This window comes from Aotus nancymaae, unplaced genomic scaffold (assembly GCF_030222135.1).
Source record: "Aotus nancymaae isolate 86718 unplaced genomic scaffold, 86718_ANA_hifiasm-v0.15.2.pri h1tg000030l, whole genome shotgun sequence".
Classification (NCBI taxonomy): domain Eukaryota; kingdom Metazoa; phylum Chordata; class Mammalia; order Primates; family Aotidae; genus Aotus; species Aotus nancymaae.
Window position 1 is genome coordinate 35,732,970 of NW_026988443.1, and position 19,117 is coordinate 35,752,086.

At 48.1% G+C, this 19,117-nt stretch overlaps 1 protein-coding gene across 2 annotated transcripts in view; it reads left to right on the forward strand.

The window, feature by feature from the left end:
• The window catches only part of BCO1 (beta-carotene oxygenase 1), a 51,800-nt gene that overhangs the window by 24,370 nt on the left and 8,313 nt on the right, over positions 1-19,117 (forward strand). For both annotated transcript variants that reach the window (XM_064383339.1, XM_064383340.1), the window contains 3 exons: positions 1,916-2,139; positions 6,891-7,148; positions 17,680-17,785. In XM_064383339.1, coding sequence (XP_064239409.1) covers positions 1,916-2,139; positions 6,891-7,148; positions 17,680-17,785 — 588 coding nt within the window. The remainder of the gene's footprint in view (positions 1-1,915; positions 2,140-6,890; positions 7,149-17,679; positions 17,786-19,117) is intronic.

A 19,117-nucleotide genomic window follows, 5' to 3' on the forward strand; every position in this document is an offset into this window, starting at 1 on the left:
CTCCCAGGAGCCACTAACATCCTGCCAGCAGCGATCCTCTGGACACCTGCTCCATGGTGGTGGTGGTGGCATGAGGACTCATGCCCCATCCTGCTCCTCCCAGGCCACAGTGGTTTTTGTTTCAGTTTGCATTATGTTCCATTTGTTTTATAAAGAAAAGAACTATCCCACAACCCCACAGCATCCCTCCCACCAGCCAGCTGTTTTCAGTGTACACAGGTGGCCACAGAGAGGTGGAGAAGTTTGCAGATAACTCATTATAAGCCAGCCCCAGGCCTGGGCGGGGAGGCCTTTTGGCCAGTGAGTGACTCACGCCTGCAGAGGAATAAGAAAACTGAATGTGCACTGAGCACCTTCCGTGTCTGGGTGCAGGACGAGGCAGTTGCATGACTGCTTTATTTTATTCTGTTCTCTACCTTCACTCTATGAGGAAGGCTAAGGGGTCTGTGGTTTCTTGGGTTAACCCTGTGACTGACCATAATGATAGCCCATTCCACTAAGCCTCAGTTTTCCATCTATAAAATGGCCATCCTACGGCCTAGTTTGACTATCTATATATAAAAGCCCCTCATCACGGCCGGGCACAGTGGCTCACACCTGTAATCCCAGTACTTTGGGAGGCCAAGGTGGGTAGATCACAAGATCAGGAGTTCAAGACCAGCCTGACCAACATGGTGAAACCCCATCTCTACTAAAATACAAAAATTAGCCCGGTGTGGTGGCATGCGACTGTAATCCCAACTACTCAGGAGGCTAAGGCAGGAGAATCACTTGAACCTAGGAGGCAGAGGTTGCAGTCAGCTGAGATTGCTCCACGTCACTCCAACCTGGGCAACAGAGCAAGACTCTGTCGCAAAAAAAAAGAAAAGAAAAGAAAAAGAAAAAAGAAAAACCTCATCACAATAGGTACTTAGTCCCATGCCCAGGTGTTTTAGAATGGGCACTACCAAGAGAAATTTGTGGAAACCCTATGAACGTACATGTCAAATGATCATTCCCAGCAAAACGGCAAAAGCTTAGGCCTGGGAAACTTACCCATCACCTGGGAGCTTCATAGAAATGCAGAATCTGAGACCCTGCCCCAGCAGAGTCAAACCCCACAGTGTATCAGGATCCCCAGATGATTCCTAAGCACATTAAAGTTTGGGATGTACTGCTCCAGAGGAGAGGTCAGGAAAAAGGGCCAGATCATAAATATTTAAGGCTCTGAGGACCATATGGCCTCTGTCACAACTCAACTCTGTCTCTGCAGCTCAAAAGCAAAAGTACCCTTAGACAATGCCCATAGGAGTATACATGCCATGTACCAAATAAAACTTTGTTCACAGGCCAGGCATAGTGCCTCACACCTGTAATCTCAGCACTTTGGGAGGTCAAGGTGGGTGGATCAACTGAGGTCAGGAGTTCAAGACCAGCCTGGCCAACATGACGAAACCCCTTCTACACTAAAAATACAAAAATTAGCTGGGCCTGGTTGTGTGAACCTGTAATACCAGCTACTCTAGAGGCTGAGGCAGGAGAATCACTTGAACTCAAGAGGTGGAGGTTGCAAAGAGCTGAGATTGCACCACCGCACGCCAGCCTGGGCAATAGAGTGAGTCTCCATCTCAAACAAATAAACATACAGTTGGAGGCAGGAGTCAGACCCCAGGCTGTAGTTGAAGACCCCTGACCTGGAGGCCTCCCTCTGCGTTCAGTGGTTTTCAGATTGTAGATGGGACAGGTGCTGAGTGGAAGTTCTCAGCCTGGCCCCTTGCAGCAGCCGCAGCAGCAACCACGTTACCTGTCTACACGCAGCTGCTTAATTTAGGGGTTCTTTTCAGCCATCAGGTAAATTTGTAAGTGATGGTGGTGTGGTCTTAGAGGGCCGGCCAGGTCCTGCACAATTCCTGAGGCTTGCTTTTCATCTTGCTAGAGGGCAAGAAGAAGGGGAAGAGCTCCTGGAAGCACACGGAGGTGTTCTGCTCCATCCCGTCCCGCTCCCTGCTCTCCCCAAGCTACTACCACAGCTTTGGTGTCACCGAGAACTATGTCATCTTCCTTGAGCAGCCTTTCAGGTTGGATATTCTCAAGATGGCAACTGCGTACATCCGGGGAATGAACTGGGCCTCCTGCCTGGCTTTCCACAGGGAAGAGAAGGTGAGGCCTGGCTGGACTCCAGCCCAGTGGGTGCTGGCTGGCCGCGGAGGGAGGCCAGCGTGCAAGAGGGTGGAGGTTAAGGGAAGGAAGTGGCATGGAAGAGGGAGGAGGGTACCAGAGGCATCTGCCCACCTTCCCGAGAGTTCTGGTCCTTCAGAATGGCCCGCAGGCCTTTGTACCCCCACGGGAATGAGTCATCAGATGCAGACTGTCCAGGCAAGGGGGGCCACCTTGGGCAACGTGGAAGCCTTGGCAGTCCCCACATGCCCAGCAGCAAAAGGAGTGAGTCCTCAGTCCTGGTGGAGAGCTGGGCTCCTTCCAGCCACCACCCTGCTGACAAGACCCCTTCAGCATGTCTGCTCCCAGCATGTAACGTTGGGGTGTTAGGTGCCAGAGGTTTAGACATTGTAATAGCAGCATGTTCCACCAGACGATTGAATAGAAACCTCTCCTTCCATTCAGGTACACCTGAGTGCTCAAAGTATGTATATACGTATTACATGCTTGTATATGCGTGTATGCATGTATGTGCATGTGTGTATGAATATGTGTACATATGCATGTGTGTATGTATTTAGTATTTATTTGTTGGGGTTTTTTTTTGTGTGTGTACGAGGGGGTGTTGTTTTTGTGGTACGATCACAGCTCACTGCAGCCTCAAGCTCCTAGGCTCAGAAGATCCTCCCACCTCAGCCCCTCAAGTAGCTGGGACCACAGGCGCGTGTCGCTATGCCTGGCTAATATTTTGTTTTTCCTTTAGAGATTGGGGTCTTGCTATGTTGCCCAGGCTAGCTTCAAACTCTAGGCTCCAGTGATCCTCCTGCCTCGCCCTTCCAAAGTGCTGGGATTACAGGTGTGGGCCACTGCATCTGGTCTTTTTTTTTTTTTTAAATGTTGTTACTTCACTTTTGAAAAATATCCAGTAGTTCTCAGTGTTACCTATTTAAAGAATATACAAGGACAGAAATCCAGATACATAATCCTCCCCAACTCACTTTTCCCCCGCTGTCCTCTGCTTCCCATCCACCCCCATGTCGGAAGGGACCCACCACTACCCGCTGACCTCTTCTACTGCACCTTCTCCGCCTTCACGTGCACTTTTAGGTTTTTTTTTTTTTTTTTTTTGAGACAGAGTCCCACTCTGTCACCCAGGCTGGAGTGTAGTGGTGCAATATCAGTTCACTGTATCCTCCACCTTCTGGGTTCAAGGTAGTGTCCCCTCTCAGCCTCCTGAGTAGTTGGGATTACAGGCATGCGCCACCATGCCTGGCGAATTTTTTTTTTTTTTTTTTAGACAGAGTTTTGCTCTTATTGCCCAGGCTAGAGTACAGTGGTACAATCTCAGCTCACTGCAACCTCCGCCTCCTGGATTCAAGCAGTTCTCCTGCCTCAGCCTCCAGAGTAGTTGGGATTACAGGTATGCGTCACCACGCCTGACTAATTTTTATATTTTTAGTAGAGATGGGGTTTCACCATATTGGTCAGGCTGGTCTCAAACTCCTGACATTAGGTGATCCACCCTCCTCGGCTTCCCAAAGTGCTGGGATTATGGGCTTGAGCCACCTTGCCCAGCCTAATTTTTATATTTTTAGTAGAGATGGGGTTTCACCATGTTAGCCAGGCTGGTCTCAAACTCCTGACCTCAAGAGATCTGCCCACCTCGGCCTCCCAAAGTGCTGGGATTACAAGCGTGAGCCACTGTGCCCTGCCCTTCATGTGCACTTTTATATACATATCCACACATTTGTCCCCCTGGCCTCTCTCTTTCAGGCCTCTCTTCTCTTCTCAGGGCAAAGAGTGAGGTGGTTAAGAGAACAAAGGAGTGAGGGGGCAGGTGAGGTCCCTCTTCTTCTCAGGACCTTCTAGAGGGTTCTCATCTTCCCCAGGATAAGATCCAAAGGCTTCCTTCACCAAAGTCTGTCCCCACACGCCCTCATCCTGACCACTTGCTTCCTGTTCCCTCCACACCTCTTCCTGGATCACAAACTGTCCAAACACACTCTGGCCTCAGAGCCTTTGCATTTGCTGCCCCCTCCACCTGGAATGATGCGCTCCCCCACCCCCTGGCTTCCTCCCCAGCTGATCTAGTTTCAGTTCAGCACTCAGGTCTCCCAGCCTTCATTGCCAGACCTGTCTGTGATAGACCCCGCCCCAGGATTTCCCCACCTCCATCATGCCTGACATCTTATCTATTGGATATTTGTTTTTTACTTTACCTCCAGTAGCATGTAAGCTCCATAAAAGTAGGGGCTTGGAATTTTTTGTCCCTCTGGTTCCTAAAGAAATATCTCAGCCAGGCACGGTGGCTCATGCCTGTAATCCCAGCACTTTGGGAGGCTGAGACAGGTGGATCACCTAAGGTCAGGAGTTTGAAACCAGCCTGGCCAATATGGTGAAACCCTGTCTCTACTCAAAATACAAAAATTAGCCAGGCGTGGTGGCAGGCGTCTGTAATCCCAGCTGCTTGGGAGGCTGAGGCATAAGAATCTATTGAACCTGGGAGGCGGAGGTTGCTGTGAGCTGAGATCATGCCACTGCACTCCAGCCAGGGTGACAGAGTGAGACTTTGTCTCAAAAAAAAAAAAAAAAAAAAAGGGCAGGCACAGTGGCTCACGCCTGTAATCCCAGCACTTTGGGAGGCTAAGGTGGGCAGATCACTTGAGGTCGGGAGTTTGAGACCAGCCTGACCAACATGGAGAAGCCCCATCTCTACTAAAAATATATAATTAGCCATGCGTGGTGGTGCATGCCTGTAATCCCAGCTACTCTGGAGACTGAGGCAGGAGAATTGCTTGAACTTGGAAGGTGGGGGGTACAGTGAGCCAAGATGGAGCCATTGCACTCCAGCCTGGGCAACAAGAGTGAAACTCCATCTCAAAAAAACATAAAAGAAATGTCTGATGATCGTAGGCCCTCAATAAATATTTGTGGAATGAATTCATAGGGCCTGCCAGTCGCCAGCTGAAATTGAGTTTGCTCTGCAGCGGTTTCCCCAAATATCGCTGGGTGCTTTCCCCCGGCAGGAGCTATGGGGCCCTCTAAGCCTCCAAACTGCATCCCCTGGTCTTCGGACAGTCCCATGTGTCCAGTTACAGCCTGCGGTGGCAGGGCGATGGCCTGGGAAAGCCTATGCGATGCATCTAGAAGAGAACTTTCTGAAAAGTCCACGTGGCTGGCCCAGGCATAAGGGTCAGGGGTTGAAAACACTCAAAACCATCACCCCTATTTTCACCTCTCCATCCTGACCTCCACCACCACACCATCAAAGCCTTCTTCCTCTGCACCCTCTTGCTCTCAACACCCGAAGCTTGATTCTGGGGAAGGGGGAAGGTGGGAAACTTGACCACAGGAGGGGGCAAGAGAGCAGCATGGGGCAGGCCTCCCTTCCTTTCAGAAGCAGGGCGTGGCTAGACCAGAGCGCCCAAAAGCATGGAAACACCCCCCTCCTTCTGATTAGGCAACTTGGGCTGTAGATATGGCGAACTGCCAGCCCAGTGATGCTGGTCTCGTGACACCCAAAGAGGTGTGTCCAGAGCCTAATATGCTGACCCTCCCTATGCGCTCGTTAGCTGGAGCCGAGGCCACCGCACCTGCAGCCCTCTGGGACAAACAGGGTTGCTGTGACAAGGGCCTCTTGGAAAACAGGAAAAAAACAGAAAGCAGTCTCTGTAGTGGAGACCACAGGACGAGACCCAAGAGGGTTGGGGTGGGGTTAGGGTTTTAGAGGCTTCAGTCTTTCTTCTTCTTCTTCATTTTTTTTTTTGAGATGGAGTTTCGCTCTTGTCACCCAGGCTGGAGTGCAATGGCATGATCTTGGCCCATTGCAACCTCCATCCCCCAGGTTCAAGAGATTCTCCTGCCTTAGCCTCCCGAGTAGCTGGGATTACAGGCACACGCCACCACGTCTGGCTAATTTTTTATATTTTTAATAGAGAGAGGGTTGTGCCATGTTGGCCAGGCTAGTCTCGAACTCCTGGCCTCAAGTGATCTGCCTACCTCGGCCTCCCAAACTGCTGGAATGACAAGTGTGAGCCACTGTGCACTGCTGAGGCTCCAGTCTTAGATGGAGCCTGGTACCTGGCAGATTCTCCCCAACTTGGTTATTTCCAGAGAGCTGGGATGTCAGCACAATGGAACAAGCAGACTGTGTACACTGGGAGTCTCTCCAAATACTGTCCTCCTAGTGACTGCAGAGACCCTGGCAGCAATTCGTCCCTCCTCTCCATCTTAAAGATATATTCATGGAGCCAGGTGTAGTGGCGCAAGCCTGTTATCCCAGCACTTTGGGAGACTGAGGCAGGCGAATTGCCTGAGCTCAGGAGTTCCAGACCAGCCTGGGCAACATGTTGAAACCCTGTCTCTACTAAAAGACAAAAAACTAGCCGGGTGTGGTGATGGGCGCCTGTTGTCTGAGCTACTCGGGAGGCTGAGGCAGGAGAATCATTTGAACCTGGGAGGGAGAGGTTGAATTGAGCCGAGATCAAACCACTGTACTCCAGCCTGGTGACAGAACAAGACTCCGTCCTCCCCACCCACCCCCAAAAAGACATACAGAAATACAACAATAAATAGCTCTCATTTGCGGGGGGCACTTCTGCCTCTCTGGTTTTGTGGAGCAGACACAGAATGCAGAATGGGGACACGGTCCTGAGCCTACTGCCTAGTGAGGCTAGGTTCTGTTCAGCCCCCAGATGCCACAGTGCCAGGTGGAGAGAGGGCGAGTTGACCCCTGGGTGTGTGTCCTTTTTCAGACTTATATCCACATCGTTGACCAAAGGACCAGGCAGCCTGTGCAGACCAAGCTTTACACAGACCCCATGGTGGTCTTCCATCACGTCAACGCCTACGAAGAGGACGGCTGCATCGTGTTTGACGTCATCGCCTACGAGGACAACAGTCTCTACCAGCTCTTCTACCTGGCCAACCTGAACCGGGACTTCCAGGAGAACACCAAGCTCACCTCGGTCCCCACCCTCAGGAGGTTTGCCGTGCCCCTCCACGTGGACAAGGTAATGGCTTCCAAGGAGGTTCCCTTTTCTTTTTCGAGAGATGTGGGCCTAGGTGGGAAGTTATTTTGGCTCTTATTTGATTGGCATTGAAATGCAAAATGAACTGTTCTTGAGAAAAAAAAAGTATTCATTGTTTTTCCCAAAGTGGTACTGATTCATAATAAAAACTTTAGAAAACATGGATAAGTGAAAAGAAAAAAAATCCCTGTAAACTCACCATCCAAGATGATCATGGTGGATATATGTGTTTGTCTCCCAGTCTCTCTGTCTGTGTGTGTGTGTGTGTGTGTGTGTGTGTGTGTGTGTGTGTAAAAATCTTCATTTTAAACTTACTGTACATAATGTTTTTTTAAATAGAGACGGAGTTTCACCATGTTGGTCAGACTGGTCTCAAACGCCTGACCTCAGGTAATCCACCTGCCTTGGCCTCCAAAAGTGCTGGGATTACAGGAGTGAACCACTGCACCCAGCCACTGTACATAATTTTTAACAGCTTTATTGAGATGAAATTGACATAGCATACAAATTGCCTTGTTATTTATTTATTGATTGATTTACTGATTTATTGTGACAGGGTCTCACTCTGTCACCCAGGCTGGTGTGCAGTGGCATGATCTAAGCTAACTGCAACCCCCCAAGGGTTCAAGTGATTCTCCTGCCTCAGCCTCCTGAGTAGCTGGGATTAGAGGCACCTGCCACCACACCTGGTTAATTTTTGTATTTTTAGTAGAGAAGGGGTTTTGCCATGTTGGCCAGGCTGGTCTTGAGCTTCTGACCTCAGGTGATCCACCCACGTTGGCCTCCCAAAGTGCTGGGATTACAGGTGTGAGCCACCACACCCAGCCTAATTTGCCCATTTGAAGTGTTCGATGGCCTATCACCTCCAAAACACACCCCACACTCCTTAGCCATCACCTCCTAGTCCTCCCCTCCCCCATCCCAGACAAATTCCCATCTGCTGTCTGTCTCTGTGGATTTGCCCTTCCTAATCATCCCATATAAATGGAGTCTTCCAATAGGTGGACCTTTGTGTCTGGCTTCTTTCACATAGCACAGTGTTGTCAAGGCTCATCTGTGTTGTAGTCTGGATCTGTGCTTCTTCTTCTTTTTTTTTTTTTTTGAGATGGAGTTTTGCTCTTGTTACCCAGGCTGGAGTGCAATGGTGCGATCTCGGCTCACCACAACCTCCGCCTCCTGGGTTCAGGCAATTCTCCTGCCTCAGCCTCCTGAGTAGCTGGGATTACAGGCACGCGCCACCATGCCCAACTAATTTTTGTATTTTTAGTAGAGACGGGGTTTCACCATGTTGACCAGGATGGTCTCGATCTCTTGACCTCGTGATCCACCCGCCTCGGCCTCCCAAAGTGCTGGTATTACAGGCGTGAGCCACCGAGCCCAGCCCTGGATCTGTGCTTCTTTTATTTTTGTTGCTGTTGTTGCTTTTTGCTGGTTTGTTTTGAGGTAGAGTCTAGCTGTGCCGCCCAGGCTGGAGTGCAGTGGTGTAATCTCAGCTCACTGCAACTTCTGCCTCCCAGATTCAAGCAATTCTTGTGCCTCAGCCTCCCGAGTGGCTAGGATTACAGGTGTGCACCACCACACATGGCTGTTTTTTGTATTTTTAGTAGAGATGGGATTTCGCCATGTTGCCCAGGCTGGTCTCAATCTCCTGAGCTCAGGCAATCTGCCTGCCTCCATCTCCCAGAGTGCTGGGGTTACAGGCATGAGCCACCATGCCCGGCCAGTACTTCATTTCTTTTTATGGCTGAATAGGTATATAGTATCTTGCAGACTGCTTTTCTACCTATTTCTATATCTAAACATCTTTCCGTGGTGTTAAATATTCTTTGAAACATCTTTTTAAATATTTGCCTAATTGTTCATGGCAGGAATTCATCACCGTTTGCTTACACCATTCCCTGATGTTGAAAAGCTCCATTCTTGCACTAAGAATGACCACCAGCCAGACATTATCTCCAATTAGGGCGATGTGGCCAAGGCTCTGGGCTTGACTTAGGGAGGCTTACAAAGGCTTCTGGCTGCAGAACTCACTGACTTCATGACTTAATTAACTTAAATGAAACCAAATTCAATTAAATGTTGATGGCTGACGTTGACTAAATGCATGTTATATGCCAGGTACTTTGCTAAGCATTTTGTTTTTCTTACCTCACTTAATGATCAAAACAACCTGTGGGAAGTGTTCCTGTAGAAGCCTCATTTTACAGATGGACAAACTGAAGCTCAGAGAAGTCAAGAAATATGCCCAAGGTCACACAGCTTAGAGTGGCAAAGCCAAGGCCGGAACCTGCCCCAGTCTGTCTCTAAACCCCCTTTTAATTTAATTTAATTTAATTTATTTATTTATTTTGAAATGGAATCTCGCTCTGTCACCCAGGCTGGAGTGCAGTGGTTTAATCTCGGCTTACTGCATCCTCTGCCTCCTGGGTTCAAGCAATTCTCCTGTCTCAGCTTCCCAAGAATCTGGGATTACAGGCGCGCACCAGCATGCCCAGCTAATTTTTTGTTTGTTTGTATTTTCAGTAGAGGCAGGGTTTTACCATGTTGGGCAGGCTAGTCTGGAACTCCTAACCTGGGGTTATCCGGCTTCCCAAAGTGCTTGGATTACAGGCATGAGCCAGGCAGCCAGCCCTAAACCCCTGTTTATAACAAGGGAGGAGTAGTTAAAAAGTATACAAACTGTACAAAGGAAGGAGTAGTTACAAACTATTCTCTATTCTGCTGTTCTCCCCAGTAGCCCTGACTCCTAGGGAAGAGCCTCAGAGTAACCAGGAGGGAGTAGTTACAAAGTATACACAGTAAACTAATTAGTTACAAAGGGGTAGTTACAAACTATTCTCTATTCTGCTGTTCTCCCCAGTAGCCCTGACTCCTAGGGAAGAGCCTAGGAGTAACCAGGAGGGAGAAGTTACAAAGTATACACAGTAAACTAATTAGTTACAAAGGGGTAGTTACAAACGATTCTCTATTCTGCTGTTCTCCCCAGTAGCCCTGACTCCTAGGAAAGAGCCTCAAATGGGCCACACTTCGGGCTCTGCAGGCTTGGCAGATGGTCCTTCAGTATCCAGGGAGCCTTCTCCCACCCTCACCACCCTCTTTCCCAGTGCGGGAATTCAGCCACACTCCCAGCCACAAGGCAGGGGAGCTGGCATTTGAACCTAGGTTTGTCTGACTCCAGAGCTGGAGTCCTCTCACATCTCTCCAGCATTTTCCCAGCCATGGCCATTTGTGTATCTCTGCCACGGTTTTTTACCATATTTTATATCACCTCTACTTAAAATTTAAAATTCTTTTTTGTTTTGTTTTGTTTTGTTTCAATCAATTCACTCTCTACTTAACTCATTTGAAAGGAAACACATCACCACTCAGTGGAAAGCTGGCGGTGCTCTCTGCACTCAGAGAAGACAAGCATGAGAAGAAGATAATAGAAATAAAGCAGAGGTCTTGCGCTCCAGCCAGAGTGCTGTGGCTTGCCAAGACCTGATCTCTCTGTGAAAAAGCAAAGTTTTAAAAGTATTAGGCTTTAAAATCATTGTGGCACCTCACTGACACTCCCCTTGATCTAGTCAGAATGACTGGAAGAGAATAAGGCATTGAATTTCTCCCCCATGTGACTCAGGGCTATTGGATGAAGAGCCATGTCTCATGAAATCAGCACAGCAGCCTTGGGCCCCTGCACCCCTTGCTCCCAGAAGCACCACAGTGCAGCCCCTCGGACTGTCTCCTGGTTCCAGGAAGTACTGAGGGGGTGACGAGGCACAGAGGTAGCAGGTCACAAGGCTGGCCTCAGCCCAGGAATGGTACACAGAGAGGAACACGCTCCCTCCCACTGCGACACCTTGCTATGTTTTATAACCTTTTATCACACCCAAGAATGGTTTGCTTCCTTGGAACCAAGCTAAGAATGTTAGCTTGTTTATCTTTAAAAGCCATCACGTGGTCAGGCACAGTGGTTCCCACCTGTAATCCCAACACCTTGAGAGGCCCAGGTGGGTGATCACCTGAGGTCAGGAGTTCAAGACCAGCCTGGCCAACATGGTGAAACCCCATCTCGACTAAAAACGCAAAAATTAGCTGGGCGTGGTGGCAGCTGCCTATAGTCTTAGCTACTTGGGAGGCTGAGGCAGGAGAATCCCTTGAACCCAGGAGGTGGAGGCTACAGTGAGCCGAGATCGTGCCACTGCATCCAGGCTAGGCAAGACAGAGCGAGACTCCATCTAAAAATAAAATAAAATAAATAGAATAAAATAAAGGAGTCGTGTGAACCATCTGCTGCTTTGAAACTAGCAAAGGAAAGCAAGCACTGGCCTGGGTCGCTCTGGCCATGCTTTTTAATTGCTACTTATTGTCCCTTAAACATGTCTTCTTCTTGCACTTTCAAGTGACATATTGAAATCAAAAAGTCAGGCAGGCAGACAGGGCCTTACATGCCCAGAGCCAGCAGCTCTGGCTCCATCCCATGCAAACGTTTATCGGAGAAGTAACCCCCAGGGAGATGCTGGCCTTACTCAGATGCCCTCTGGGCCTGAGGCCTTTGTGACATTGCTGTCCCCTTTGCCTGCAACCCTGTCCTCCTGGGCTGATACTCTTGCTCCCCTGGCTGCCTGCATGTTGGGATCCCCCTAGAGATCCCTGAGACCCCCGTGTCTGGGCCTTGGCTTCAGCCCAGACCATGGAAGCCAGCAGCTCCAGGGGTGGAGCCCAGGCCCAGGTGTGGTGTAGACCCCCACCCCCACCCCTGATTCTGCTGTGCAGTTGTTGGGGAGAACCTCTGAGGTTGGGGCTCAGCAGCATGACCTGGCAGGTGAGTCTGTATCCTCTAATGGTGCCTTGTAGCTCTTCCTCAACATTTATCTCAAGTGTAAGTAACTTGTTCATTTCCCTCTTCCTGTTCAAGCCTAAGTTCTGAGAGGACAGGACTCTGTCTCATCAGCAGTTCATCTGCTGCACTCAGAGGGTGCTCTTAAATATTTGAAATGAATGAATGAATGATGAATACATGAAAAATGTGAAACAAGGTCTTTAAAAGGGCACAGCATCTTCCTTTAGCCTTTGGAACCCATCCCAAGTGAAAAGTGCTTCCCACATAGAACAGGCAATAGCAAATTCTATTTAAAAGGCCAGGAGGTCCCGAGTGTCCCAGATTCTCTTGCTCTGGGACCAGCTGGGGTCAAAGGAAGGTGGGGCCAGCAGGGCCTCTGGGCACCGCAGGCCTGTTTATGCAGGGCAGTGCAGGGGTGCCCGAGGCAGGGCTCAGCTGGGGCAGGGAGCGACTGGGAGGGGTGTGAGCAGGGGCGGGTCATCTGGGCCTCAGCCCTGCCCTGGTCCTTAAGGGAACCAGGGAGGCCCTAGGTTTGTGTGCACCCATGCCTAAGGGGCATTCACAGGAGGGAGCACTTTGGACCTGTAAGGGGTGGCTTTGACGATTGGATCACTGGGTTTGGTTTCTGTCTCCAAATGCACAAATGCAGACACTCAAATAAGAGAAGCTACCATTCATGGAGGACTGGCTAGGTGCCAGGCTCTGTGTTCAATGACTTTTCTGCTCTTAGACCCTGGCAAGAGGGGCCCTTGCTCTGGGTTTGTCACCTTGGAGGACTGTGGTCTGGCCTTACTTTCTCTAGCAGGGCCCCTAGTCCACAGGATGAGTTCACAGGGCCAAGGCACTCTGCCTACCCAGAGGGGCATCCCCACCCTCACCCCAACCATGCTGTGGACACGTGGGATGCTGGAAGCCCCTGAAGGGCCCAGGCTTGCTTCCAGTATCTGTCTTCCTAAAAGCAGACTGTGCCACTGTGCTGTCCCCACCGTAGGTCCACAGGGTGGACAGGGCTGCCTGTTGGCTTGGTTGTGCTGGCTGGGGCATCCACATAGTTAGGGACGGGGCCTGGGATGAGGCAGGGAGGAGCCAAGGCCCAGAGACTGCCTTATTCCAGCTCATAGCTCCAAGGAGTCCTGGGTTCTAAATTCACAGTCATCCTTTCAGACCAGCACAGTGCATTGCTGGAACATTCTGTCTGTCTAGCATGGTAGCTACTAGCCACAAGTGTTATTGTACACTTGAAATGTGGCTGGCACAGCTAAGAAACTGAATTTTTAATTTTACTTTAGGTTATTTTAAAATTAAAATGAAGGCTGGGCACAGTGGCTCATGCCTGTAATCTCAGCTACTCGGGAGGCTGAGGCAGGGGAATTGCCTGAACCCGGCAGGTGGAGGTTGCAGTGACCCATGATCGTGTCACCACATTTCAGCCTATACAACAAAGTGAGACTCAGTCTCAAAAAAAAAAAAAAAAAAAAAGTAAAAGTAAAAAAAGTAAATTAAAAAAATTTTTTTTCCTCTCAAGATGGAGTCTTGCTCTGTCGCCCAGGTTGGAGTGCAGTGGCACGATCTCTGCTCACCGCAACCTCCGCCTCCCGGATTCAAGTAATTCTCCTGCCTCAGCCTCCCAAGTAGCTGGAATTACAGGCCCCCCACCATCATGCCTGCCTAATTTTTGTATTTTTAGTAGAGAAGATTTCACCATGTTGGCCAGGCTGGTCTCAAACTCCTGACCTTGTGATCCGTCCATCTTGGATTCCCAAAGAGCTGGGATTATAGGCGTGAGCCACCACGCTTGGCCGAAAAGTAAATTTTTAATGTGGAATCTGGAGTTGTTGAATTCTGGCTGGAAAGTGATGTCTTCCTAAAGCAGTAAAATTAAATAAAATTTAAATTGCCACATAAGGCTAGTGGTTGCCATTTGGGACAGCCAGTTCCACAACGTTGTGAAGAGCTATGTGTCAAGGTGGGGAGAGAGACGGTGTTTGACTTAATTTGCTGGGTGTATTTAGACAGAGTGTTGATGGGTCTCCACTTGTCCTCTCCTCCTGGTTCCTGCAAATGTTAGGGACTGTTAAATGCTTCGCTAATCTGCATCACAACGTTCTAAGTTATTTATGATCTCCCACAGCTACAGATGAGAAAGTTACTTGCCCAACTTTATAGAATTATCCCTGGAATTTGAGCTGGAATTGGAATATATGCCTGTCTGGCTTTACGATGTGTCTGGCCCTGGACCAGCCTGGTTTTCAGAACCATTATTTAATGTAATCCTAACATAATGTTCAGATGCAAGTGGAAGCCACCTCACTTATCCCCAGCACCGTTCTAAAAGTTATGAATCGCCAGCCTGATTTTACACAGATGAGGAAGCCAGCTCCAAGGAAGAGAGGTTTGCTTAAATTTGCGCAGAAATTTGTAGCGTTGAATTTCACCTGGCAGGCAGCATTCTAGGGGATGACTGTGATGACTATTTCTCATGGAGTTCCCTTAACTGTAGGGATTTCAGTGCAAGCTTGCAAGATGTTGCTGAATTCTGGCTGGAAAGTGATGTCTTCCTAAAACTGAGCATGCTGGCCACCAAAAGCAGCCAAGTCATGTTCATTATTGCTGTGTGTGGAAAAATTTACAGTCTATCCCTCAACCAGTCCAACCAGTTTGGGGCTGGAGTTTTAAGATGTCTCTGCAGACCAACTCCCTAAGAATCAAGGGTGGGACATGCCCAGAGGCCTATTGCTGTCACGTGCTTAGCAAGGTACCAGGGCCTCCCACCAGCTTGCAGAGCCATGCGGGTGGAGGCATTGAATGTTTCTGTTTTATTTTGGTTTTTTTTTTTTTTACTTTTTCTTTTAAGATGGAGTCTCACTCTGTTGCCCAGGCTGGAATGCAGTGGCACAATCTCAGCTCAGTGCAATCTCTGCCTCCTGGGTTCAAGTGATTCTCCTGCGTCAGCCTCCTGAGTAGCTGGGACTACGGGCACATGCCACCACTCCCCGCTAATTTTTGTATTTTCAGTAGAGACGGGGTTTCACCATGTTGGCCAGGCTGGTCTCGAACTCCTGACCTTGTGATCCACTCACCTCGGCCTCCCAAAGTGCTGGGATTACAGATGTAAACCACCGCACCTGGCTGAATGTTTCTGTTTATAAGACACCACCCACGTGCCAGGTGCTGGGCTCCTTTGTCCACGCATTTCCTCTCATTTGACTCTTACAGCCACCCTGCAGAACACCTATTGCCCCTTGACAGACAACAGAAAAGCTTATTGAGTTGTGCATTCACTCATTCATTCAGCAGTCACTTCCTGGCACTAGGTGTCAGGCACTGAGCAAAATCTGGTCCCTGGTTTCATGGGGCAGACAAGCTAAAAAGAGGAAAAGAGCTTCATAAAGGAGACCATGACAGCTCGGGGCTGGTGCCTTGGAGACATTGCAGGTTCAGATGGAGTTGTTAGGGAAGGGGGTGTTTCTTCTGAGACCTCCGGGGATGGGAAAGAGCCAGCCTCAGGGCTTTTGCACTGCCTTTGCCCTCTACCAGCAACACCCAAGAATCCCAATGCGAAGGCCCTGGGCCCAGGCTTTGCTTTTCTCTGTGAGACTTTGGACCAGTCCCTTTCCTTCTCTAGGCCTCAGTTACCTCTTCTACAACTCCAGACTGAATTAAAAGAATTTCTGAGGACCCTTGCAGTTCAACTGCTAAGTTGCAGTAAACTTTTCATGCTCTTCGACAAAAATGCTGCTATCCCTAAAATTGGTTTTAATTATAAAAGCCATTTCAAGCCAGGTGTAATGGCTCCTGCCTGTAATCCTGGCACTTTGGGAGGCCAAGAGAGGAGGATCCCTTAAGCCCAGGAGTTCGAGACCACCCTGGGCAACACTGTGAGATTCTGTCTCTACAAAAAAATACAAAAATTAACCAGGTGTGGTGACACATGCCTATAGTCCCAGCTTCTCAGGAGGCTGAGGTGGAAGGATCACGTGAGCCTGAGAGTTTAAGGCTACAGTGAGCTATAATCACACCACTGCACTCTAGCCTGGGCAACAGAGCAAGACCCTGTCCCAAAATAAAATAGAAGCCATCTCGGACAATTTAGAAAGTAGAGAAAAGTTTAAATGAGAAGTCAACCATAACGATAATCTTCCATAGTCTTGTTCCACAGTGTCTTCCAGAGCCTAACCTGTACTCACCTCCGATAGTAGTGGCACCAATACAACATGATAATTAGTGAAAGCAGTAGTGTGATACTAATAGTCATAATAGTATAACAACAACGTCAACAGAAGCAGCTGACATTTATCTAGCACTTACTGTTAAGGAGGCATTCTTGTAAATCATTTGTGCAGATGATGTCATTTAATCTGCACAATAACTCAAAGATGTGTGTGCTATTGTTATACGCATAAGGAAACGGAACTGTAGAGGGGCCAGGTGACTTGCTCAAGTACATCAGGGAAACAGGGAGTAGTAGATGCTCGATAAATATTTAATCATGTTAATCCCTCTCCTCGCTTATACTGATGACAGTGTCTTCTGAACACAGCAAAGTCTGATTGTAACTTGAGACCAAGGAATGTCCTTGAAGGTTGTTTTTCCACTGAATTATTTTTATTGCATGTTTGTTTTCATTTCTGCAGTGATAACATTTCCCAGGAGAAAATACTGAAAATAAAGAGAAGCATAGAGAAAAGAAATTGAAGTGCTCCATAATCCCACCATCTGTTGTATTGTTAATATTTGGTATATTTCAGGCTGGTCATGGTGGCTCATGCCTGTAATCCCAGCACTTTGGGAGGCCGGAGAGGGCGGATCACGTGAGTTCAGGAGTTTGAGACCAGCCTGGCCAACATGATGAAACCCCATCTCCACTAAAAATACAAAAATTAGGCATGGTAGCTTGCGCCTGTAATCTCAGATATTCAGGAGACTGAGGCAGGAGAATCACTTGAACCTGGGCGGTGGAGGTTGCAGTAAGCCAAGATCATGCCACTGCATTGCAAACTCAGCCTGGGCAACAGAGTTGGACCAAAAAAAAAAAAAAAAAATTATACACACACACACTTGGTATATTTCTGTGTCTCAATATAATTTTTTAAATCTGGTTGAGCTCAGACTGCATTCGCAGTTTGTTCTGATGCTGCTTTTACTCGGTGTTATGTGATAAGCATTTCCCATGTTGTTGTAAACTCTTTAGAAGCATCCTTTTAATGACTGATGCAGCTGTTTATAGGTGAATCATCCTATACTTTAAAAGTAAGAACTTACTCTTAGAAGCGCACCAATTTTCCCTGTGAGGGATAAGGCAGGCTCAGAATAAAAGAGAAATGAGTCCTGTCATCTACCAGGTATGTGACCTTGGAGAAGTCACCTCAAATTGCCAATCCTCATTTTTTAAACTGAGACTAAGAATAACAACAGGAGAAGAGCTGCTTCCTATGGTTAATGTGAGGCTAAACCAGGATGACTTTTATTCAAGCATTTTTTAAGTGTATATACAGTGAAGCAAATGTTTGCTCTGGATTACAAGTTTTTATTTATATATTTTAAATATATATTTTTTATTTATATTTTATATATAAAATATATTTTTATTTTTAAATATATTTTTTAATTTTAAAATATATATATATTTATTTAAGTATATATACAGTGAAGCAAATGTTTGTTCTGGATTACAAGTTTGAATTTTTTCAGAATGCAGAAGTGGGCTCAAATTTAATCAAAGTGGCATCTACAACAGCAACAGCCCTGAAGGAACAAGATGGCCAAGTCTACTGCCGGCCGGAGTTTCTCTGTGAAGGTAAAATGCATCCTCTTGTCCTGAGTTTACAGAAGGGGCAGATTTTCATGGGGACCCCAGAGGCCTCTTTTCATAATACTTTCCTCCCATGCATGGACAAGGGGCAAAGAGGAAAGTCTCTTGGGATGTCCCGATGTAAAGCATCTGGGGACATTTCTTTTTTCTCTATCTTCACATCCTTTCTAGGAAGGCAGTGGGTGAGGCCGGGCATGGTAGCTCACACCTGTAGTCCCAGCACTTTGGGAGGCCAAGGTGGGCAGATCACTTGAGGCCAGGAGTTCGAGACCAGCCTGGGCCACATGACAAAACCCCACGTCTACTAAAAATACAAAAATTAGCAGGATGTGGTGGCACACACCTGTGGTCCCCGCTGCTCAGGAGGCTGAAGTATGAGAATCACTTGAGCCCAGGAGGCAGAGGCTGCAGTGAACCAAGATTGTGCCATTGCACTCTAGCCTGGGCAACAGAGACTTTACCTCAAAACAAACAAACAAAAAAGCCTAAGAGCCTTGTTCCACTCAGCCATCTCATTCCAGGAGGTTTGGGCATCTGGAAGGGCACACAGACCTGGGGGCTATTTTAGGGTGACACTTGGATTTGACCTAAGAATCCACTTTTGAAGAAAGCATCCCATGGATCCCATAACCAGTTCTGGGAGGCAACTCATTCCCTTGGAGTCTTTAGAAATGAATCGATAGGTGATTCCAGGTCTGGAGGCACCAACCCCCATCCCTGCTCACCCGCCACATCACTTTTTTTCCTGAGAAGACCATGCTTATTTATTGTCACAATATTGTCCACACTAAAAAGTATACCAATAGGCCAGGCATGGTGGCTCACACTTGTAGTCCAGCACTTTAGGAAGTCAAGTTGGCTAGATCATGAGGTCAGGAGTTCAAGACCCACCTGGCCAACATGATGAAACCCCGCATTTCCTAAAGATACAAAAAATCATCTGGGCATGGTGGCACATGCCTGTAATCCCAGCTACTTGGGAGGCTGAGGCAGGAGAATTGCTTGAACCCAGGAGGTGGTGGTTGCAGTGAGCTGAGATCGCATCACTACACTACAGCCTGGCAAGAGAGACTCCATCTCAAAAAAAAAAAAAAAAAAAGTATAACAACAAACAAACCACCCATAATCCCTGCACCTGTGACAGCCCTTTGGAATACCCATCCAGTCCTCCCATCATACATGGATTGTGTGACATAGGCCAGGTCCCTTCCGGTGAGTTCTCTGACTGCTCTCATTTCATCCCGCAGTGTCATTCTGTTATTGTTGACATTAGATTTGTTCATGCACATCAAGGGCTTAGCGTGGGGTCTGGCCCAT